The sequence below is a fragment of the Gavia stellata genome, unplaced genomic scaffold (genome assembly GCF_030936135.1).
Source record: "Gavia stellata isolate bGavSte3 unplaced genomic scaffold, bGavSte3.hap2 HAP2_SCAFFOLD_245, whole genome shotgun sequence".
Taxonomy (NCBI): domain Eukaryota; kingdom Metazoa; phylum Chordata; class Aves; order Gaviiformes; family Gaviidae; genus Gavia; species Gavia stellata.
Genome location: NW_026776415.1, coordinates 88,003 through 96,278, shown reverse-complemented (window position 1 = coordinate 96,278; position 8,276 = coordinate 88,003). Strand labels below are relative to the sequence as shown.

Sequence of the window (8,276 nt, the reverse complement as noted above, 5' to 3'; positions counted from 1 at the left end):
TAGGCTGTTCAAGAGATAATCAATCAAGTCTTGGAGAAGCTGGAAGAAAAGCAAGTCCCCATGCCAGATTATGCCCTCAAATCATCAGGTGCTGTGCCATTGTGCAAACAAAGCGCTTCCTGTCCAGCTTGACAAGACGGGCATTTGAACGTGCCCAGTGGTAGGAGAGAAGGGGCGAGAAGTCAAGGGCCACCTCGTGCCCTACAAATGGACCCACTGACAGAGCCTGTAACAGGCCAGACCACATCTGAAGACCAGAAAAGCCTGCTTCCCATTCTTGTCTTTTTCCATGGCCCCTGACGACAGTTTGATGAGTCCCTGCTGTGTGTTCCAGAGGGATCATGCCAGTACGAAAGAAGGGAATCCCACTGTAGGAGCTCGATGGCTACTTAGAAGCTTTTTTCAAGTCAGCAGTGCAATATTCCTCCTGGACATTGCTCAATGATTGTGCTCACGTTTTCATTTCCAGGGGCTGCTGTCGTTCATTCAAGGACTTCTCCATCCTTCCGCAATAGGAAAGGAAAAGTCTTTTTGTATTCCCTGCCGGTGCTGGATTACCTGCGATCTCCTGACGTTATCCTTGAGGTAGGTGCACCAAGAATCAGAAAACAAAGGTGGCGGGGAGGAACCAAACGCGCTGCTGAGAGTTGCCTTGGCCCTTGTCTTTGCTCCTCGAAGCTTTCTTCTTCTGCTGCCTTCCTGCATGGACCTACTCGCCTCCTGTGTCTCCCTGCTGAGTTTTTCCTCTCACGGAGTGCCCCAGCTCCTCCGCGCGAGCTTCTAACAGGCTAGCTGGGGTCCCACAGTCTTTGTCTTGCCAGTTCACTGTGAGAACTGTCAGCATGGCACGGAAGGAGGATGGAAAAGGGGCCTGCAGAGGTCTGGGGTGTGAGCTCGCAGGGCTCTTAGCGAGCACAAGCGGGCGCTGAGAGCCTGCACTGCTGGAGGGCCCCACGTTGTGTTGGCAAGCCGTCCTGGCACTGCTCCTGAGCTGCCTGCACAAGTTGAAGTGTTGGCTGGTGCCGGTGGAAGGAGGTGGGAGTGGATGAGAGGGAGCCATTGCTTCCCCTTACAGGAAAGGCTCATCCAGGTGGGCCCTCTAGATGCCACCTGCTCTGGGCAGGTGCCTTTCAGCCACACCGTCCCTTGCTTGTTCTTGGCGACTTGCTCCAGACCGGGACAGGCCGGAGAGCTTCTTCGAGGGGCACATCCAGCCTCCTGCCATCCAAGTGCTTCTCTGCTGAAGGGGTCTTGTGACGCATGAATTCTCACCACTGCTTAGCTCAACGTGAACGTCGTTTCTTCTTCTCTTTCAGCCGGAAAATCATCAGGAAACTGCTGGCCCTTGGCAGGAAGTCAGGGACACGTGCTCATCAGGCTGTCTGTGCCAATCGTTCCCAGAGCAGTCACCGTGGACCATGTCTCAGGGACAATGTTCCATAGAGACAGCATCTCCAGAGCGCCAAAGGACTTTGCTGTCTACGTGAGTGATTTCTCTAGAGTGGGGGGCGGGGGTTGCATAGCATTTCTAGGCGGGCGGTGAATACGGCTCAAAGACTCCAGCAGCCTGCGGCTTCCTCCTGGCTCGCAGAAGAAACAAGCTCCTTGGAGTTGCTCCCTTTCCCTTGTATTCCTCTCTTATCCAATGTACCGCTCAAAAGGAAGCTTCTGGGGCAAGGTGCTACTCCAGGAGCCACAGGGAAAAGGAGCTGGCACAGTGCACGGTCCTAGACCTTCTTTGCTTCCAATCCCAGTGGGCATTTGTGATGCTCACGTTACCCCCCTCACTGGGATCGTCTGCTCCTTTCCTGACTGGCAGCTGAGACTCCTTGAGTAGGCAAGTGTGGCACGCTACCTAGCTGCAGCTTCTCGTCTCCTCTTGTGCTCATCTTCCTTGGACTACGTAGCTGCAATAGACCAGTACTTCACCGACTGAAGTTAAGTCTTCCCACGGTGAACGAGGCGCTCTTGTTTTCCCTACCCCTGTCTTTCTCTAGGGCCTCAAGGAAGAACAGGAGGAGCAGGGAACGTTCCTGGGACGGTTCACTTTCCTGGCGACGCTGAATCCCACTCAGACCTTCCAGCTGAAGGTACGGGGACAAAGAGGGAGGAGAACTGGAGGAGAGGAGGAGATATGCAGTTGGCTGGGGAGAAACTTCCCTGCCAAAGGGCTAGAGGCAGCCCTCTCCTGCAGCGTGTGCCACGCTGGCTTTTCTTCTGCTTTAGCTTCCTAGTGGCGTATGCCTGGACTCCTGTTGTTCTTCTCTTTCCTTTTGGCTTTCAGCTTCAGCGCTTAAAAGCACCACCGCTGAAGCTGAGTCAGCTTGAGTGTCTGGACTCCAAGTGCACACAAGTGGCCACGTCCCCTAGTATGCACTACTCCTGGCCTGCTAGTTAAAGATAGAACTACTGGGCTTTCTGAGGCTTCTGGTGTTGCTGGTAGCGAGTAGGGACAGGGAGGCCATTATGTCTTGGTGGCTTTCTAGAGGAGGCAACGAGCCATTTGACTGACTCCACTGGGTCTCTGACTGTGCACGCATGTGCCTCAAAGCAGGCGAGAAGAACTCGCCCATCTATTTGCTGCCGCTTCTGGTAGCTGCTTCTTCCTTCCCTGTTCTTATGGCCACAGGAGGTGGAGCAGGATAAGAACGTCTTGACCACCATAGGTCAAAAGACCTCGCAGGGCAGCCAGAAGTAAGCTGTTGAAGGAGTCCGTCGCTGTGGCACTACTCTGTCAGGAGTCAACTGCCAGGGAGGAAAAGGCAACTCATTCCTTCTTGTCATTTCAGAACGAGCTCTCTGGGTTCGTGAATTACATAAAGCTGCAAGTGCTGAGCAACTGGGGCCACCCGGACTACACCTGCCTGTATCGATTCAGGGTGCACGGCGATCCTCCCGAAGACGGGGGAAAGGGGTCCCTGTCATCTGGCAATAAAGGCCCTTAATTTTCACCAAGTGGAGTTGGAGCCTGTTTTGCCTGTGATGCTAACTGGTAAGAGAGCTCCCTGTCCTTCTCTTGACCCACGAGCTTACCGGAGACTTCAGGGGTACATAGCAAAATTTTCCTTATTCAAAGCAACAAGAAAGATCAGTCACAATTATGCAGAAAAACTGACATCCACATGCTTGCTGCCTGCACAGGAACATCAGCAGGACCTGCCTATACACAAAAGATTAAATGAAGGTACAGGAAGCAACTAAGCATCAACTGAACACAACCGTCTCTTGTTACCTATTTTCACAAGAGGCACATGCTGCTTCAGCTTCCGTCTTTCAGGCTGTCACCTATGAGACAATGGAAGCATGTTGTATTGTAAGAAGGAAACCCCTGATTGGAAAGCCAGTTCATGGCCTCATTCGCCTCTCCATGCACATATCCAGTGAAGAGCCCAGGAAACGTGACAGAAGGGATTAGCAAAGCAAACTCAGGACACCTCAAGAGATTCCATAACTACACGAGTCTGTCTTTCCTTTTCACCCCCCAGTGCCCAAAGCACCGAGGCAGGAGCAGGCAGGGCAGTCGTGCGCTTGGGTCGCACCGGGGAGGAGAGAGCAGGAACAGTGCTCTGGCACCCAGGATTGGGAAGAATTTCTGCTCTCAGCTGGGGCTTAGTCCTTGTGCAAGTACAGCACTGATCCAGACAGGAAACTGAGGTTGTCATTAATCCCAGGTGCCACATACACTGTCCCTTCTCCCATCGCCTCCTCTCGATGAACAGTTTTCCAGACTCTTCCACCTCATCCCAGCTCAGATGCCTGCACTCTGGCCAGAACCTGGCAGGAGACAGGGTCTGTCCCCGGTCACAGTGCCCGTGCTGAGCCCAGCACCCAGGGCCTTCCTCAGGCCGCGCCCTCCCCTGGGGCTGAGGAGGAGAGACGCCCTGTCCTGGCGTGGCCCAGGGCATCCTCCTGTGGCCAGAAGGAAGGACAGAGCCCTGTCACTCTCTCCTCACGGGGGCTCACCACTGCCCTTTGCGTCCGTGCCCGGGACTGCCCAGCGCTGGCAGGCCCCACAGGGCTTCAGGGCCAAGCAGGGAGGAAATTAGAAGGGCCAAAGTTCAAGTAGAACTTAACCTGGCGACTGCCGTTAAAGACAATAAAGGATGTTTCTCTAAATGCATTAAGAACCAAAGGAGGTCTAAGGAGAATCTTCATCCTTTACTGGATGTGGAGGGAAACACAGTGACAAGGGATGAGGAAAAGGCTGAGGTACTTCATGCCGCCTTTGCCTCAGTCGTTAGTAGTAAGACCAGTTGTTCTCTGGCTACCCAGCCCACTGTGATGGTAGTGAGCGATGGGGAGCAGAATGAAGCCCCCACAATCCAAGGGGAAATGGTTAGTGACCTGCTACACCACTCAGACACCCACAAGTCAGTGGGACTGGATGGGATCCACCCAAGGGCACTGAGGGAGCTGGCGGAAGTGCTCACCAAGCCGCTTCCATCATCCACCAGCAGTCCTGGCTAACCGGGGAGGTCCCAGTGGACTGGAGGTTAGCAAATGTGACGCCCTTCTACAAGAAGGGCCGGAAGGAGGATCTGGGGAGCTACAGGCCTGTCAGCCTGACCTTGGTGCCGGGGAAGACTATGGAGCAGATCATCTTGAGTGCCACCACGTGGCACGTACAGAAGAACCAGGCGATCAGGCCCAGTCAGCATGGGTTTGTGAAGGCAGGTCCTGCCTGACTAAGCTGATCTCCTTCTCTGGCCAGGCCGGTCACAAGTGCTGTTCCCCAGGGCTCAGTTTTGTGGCTGGTCTTGTTTAATATCTTTATCAATGATCTGGACAAGGGGATCCAGTGCAACCTCAGCAAGTTTGCAGAAGACACCAAGTTGGGTGGGAGTGTTGATCTGCTTGAGGGTAGGAAGGCTCTGCAGAGGGTTCTGGACAGGCTGCATCGATGGGCCCAGGCCAGTTGTATGAGGTTCAACAAGGCCAAGCGCTGAGTCCTGCACTTGGGTCACAACAACCCCATGCAACGCTACAGGCTTGGGGATGAGTGGCTGGAAAGCTGCCCGGCAGAAAAGGACCTGGGGGTGTTGGTCAACAGCCGGCTGATTATGAGTCAGCAGTGTGCCCAGGTGGCCAAGAAGGCCAACGGCATCCTGGGCTGCATCAGAAATGGTGTGGCCAGCAGGAGCAGGGAGGTGATCGTGCCCCTGTACTCGGCGCTGGTGAGGCCGCACCTCGAATGCTGTGTTCAGTTTTGGGCCCCTCACTCCAAGAAGGACATTGAGGTGCTGGAGCGTGTCCAGAGAAGGGCGACGAAGCTGGTGAGGGGTCTGGAGCACAAGTGTGATGAGGAGCGGCTGAGGGAGCTGGGGTTGTTCCGTCTGGAGAAGAGGAGGCTGAGGGGAGACCTCATTGCTCTCTCCAACGACCTGAAAGGGGGTTGTGGGGAGGTGGGTGTTGGTCTCTTCTCCCAAGTGACAAGCGACAGGACAAGAGGAAATGGCCTCAAGTTGCGCCAGGGGAGGTTTAGACTGAATATGAGGAAAAATCTCTTCACTAAAGGGTTGTCAGACATTGAACAGGCTGCCCGGGGAGGGGGTTGAGTCGCCATCCCTGGAGGGATTTAACAGACGTGTGGGTGAGGCACTGAGGGACATGGTTAGTGCTGGACTGGGCAGGGTGAGGTTTACGGTTGGACTTCATGATTGTAAGGGTCTTTTCCAACCTAAACGGGTCGATGGTTCTGCGATTGTATTTGGAGGGCCTAAACCCTGAAGGCGGAGCTGGTCGCCTAGCAACGGCCGCCCAGGAGTCTGGGGGGAGTCAGTGGACCCAGGACAGCCAATCGCATTTGGGGAAGGGTGTGATTGACATGTAACCAGACAGCCAATGGGAGGCAACATCACCTCAGGGAAGGGCAGGCAGTGATGGGGGTGGGGAGGGAGCCCTCAGGCAGCCAATAAGAGAGAGCATCACCTCAGGGGAGGGTGGGCCCCAACTGAGGGCAGAGTGACAGCCCATGTGGGCAATCAGAGGTCAGAGTCCAGGTGAAGGGCGGGAGGCCACCAGGGCAGCCTGAACCACCTGGGGGCCAATCAGAGGCAGCATCCCCTCAGGGGAGGAGACTGACAGCCCTCCCAACCTACGCCGGCAAAGACTGGTGTGAGAAGAAGGCGGGCTCCACCGGCAGCCGGGCCGAGCTTCAAGATGGCGCAGGTGGGGCCTGCTGTGAGGCTGAGGGTGGGGAGGAGGGGGAGGACCCGGCCGCCATCCGGCATCTCCCGCCTGAGGTGGTGAGTTGAGTAGGGGGGGATGTGGGGCTGGGGTCCCCCCTCAGAGCAGGGGGGTCCCAGGGTTGATGCTCTCCCCACCTCTCTCCCCACAGCTGCTGCACATCATCTCCTTCCTGACGCTGCCCCCACCCCCTGCTGAGACTGGGCCAGACCTGCCGCTGCCTCCACGAGGTGTGCAACAGCGAGGCCGCCTGGCGCCACCTCTGCACCCCTCTCCCCCGGCCGCCGCCAGCGCCTTTCTCTGCAGGAGGGCCGCCATCCTCACCTGTGAGTCCCTGTCATTGCCAAGGGATGGGGGGTGGCACTTTGTCCCCCAGCCTCATTTTCAGAGTCCACAGCTTTGATTTTACGGTTGAAAGCCTCATTTGTATGGTCCCAAACCCTCATTTTTAGGGTACAAACCCTCATTTATATGTTCCAAACCCCCCTTTTAAGGTTCAAAGACTCAGCGATGAACGACTTAAACGATTCTATATTTCTATGATTCTATGATTCTATGCTTTTAAGGGCCCAGAGTTTCATTTTTAAAGCCTAAAGTCTGATTGTGAAGGTCCAAAGCCTCAGTTTTAGAGGCCAAAGCCTTATGTAGTGGGTCCAAAGGCTCATTTGTAGCTTCCAAAGCCTCCTTTTCAGGGACCAAAGCCTCCTTTTCAGGATTCGGTCCACAATTTGGAGAACCCAACACCTATTTTGAGCCTCCCAAGACCCATTTCTAGGGTGCAAAGGCTTAGGTTTTGGTACGGAAGCATCATTTGAGGGCACAAAGCCTAATTGCTGCGTTTGAAGTCTCAATCTCATTTCCAAAGCCCTGTTTTTAAAGAACAAAGCCCCATTTTGAAGGCCCACACCCTCCTTTTGAGGGTCCAAACTCTCATTTATTATTAGGTCCAAACCTCTCTTTTACAACTCTGAGCCTCCACTGGAGTGCCCAAAGCTCTAAAACTTCATTTCTTGGGGCCATGGACGATCCAAGAGTTTCCCCTCCTTTGCAGGCTCCAAAGCCTCCTTTTTAGCATCGAGCCCATCTTTTAGCCCCAAAAGTCTCTTTTTTAGGGCCAGACCCCTCATTTCTAGGGTCCCAACCTGTCTTTTATTACCCATAGTCTATTTTTAGGGCCCACGGTTTCATTCTGAGGGTCTAATCCCGCACCATCAGGGCAGAAAGCCTCTTTTTAGGCTCCAAAGCTAGATTTATAGTGTCCAAAGCCTCCTTTTTACTTTCCAAATCTTAGTTTGCGTTTCCAAAGCCTCATTTCAGGCTCCAAAGCCTCAGTTTTATGGTCCCAAGTGATATGGCTTTCCACATGCCAGCAAGTGTGCCAGGGTCCGGCCCTAGGATACGGCTGAAAGTGCAAGGTCCGAGTGAAGGTGTCCAATTCCTCTTTTATTACTTCTCAGATGACAGCTCATGCTGGTGCCTGAGGGATTTCTCGAATGACGGTTCAGTTGAGGCAGGTGGGCGTCCGTGGGGAAGCAAGTGTTACCGAAATCTTCAACAGCAGTAGAATGATGTCTCTTCCTTTGGTCTTGGAGGAGGCTGCACAACCAAAAGGTAGACTAGACGGGTCTCGGTGGGGTTTTCCAAACTGGTTACCCCCTTGACTTAGTGTAAGCGCTGCTCAGCAACAACTAAACCATCAGTGTGTTACCAACGTTATTCTCCTCCTACATCCAAAACACAGGACCATACCAGCTACTAGGAAGAAAGTTAGCTCCATCCCAGCCAAAACCAGGACAAGTTGGAATTGAAAGAGCTGACCCCTCGGTAGGAGACGTTCTGGTTTTGCAGGGTTTCTTCCCTTGCGGAGAGGAGTGCAAAACCTGCTCCCCGTCAGGTTGGACTTTGCCTCAAAACGTGGCGCTGCCCTTTCTGTTGTGACATCACTGACTGCTGTTGATGTCACAAAGCGTCGTCGGCGCTGAGGTAGACCCAGCAGGGCATAAGATCGGGGTCGTGCCTGCGCCATCGTCACTCTCGGTCTTGAGAGAAGAGAGATCGCAGAGTGGTTGGCTCGCTCCCGAGCAAGCAGG

The 8,276-nt window shown here is 54.3% G+C and overlaps 1 protein-coding gene across 1 annotated transcript; it reads left to right on the top strand.

The window, feature by feature from the left end:
• Positions 1-9: 9 nt before the first annotated feature.
• LOC132320979 (SUN domain-containing protein 3-like) lies at positions 10-2,945 on the top strand (the record flags this gene model as incomplete). Its single annotated transcript, XM_059834602.1, is given in 6 exon segments — positions 10-88; positions 470-585; positions 1,317-1,326; positions 1,329-1,483; positions 1,998-2,090; positions 2,790-2,945. Coding segments are annotated over 6 exon segments (609 nt in total), but the record flags the coding sequence as incomplete, so codon positions are not given.
• Positions 2,946-8,276: the final 5,331 nt, after the last annotated feature.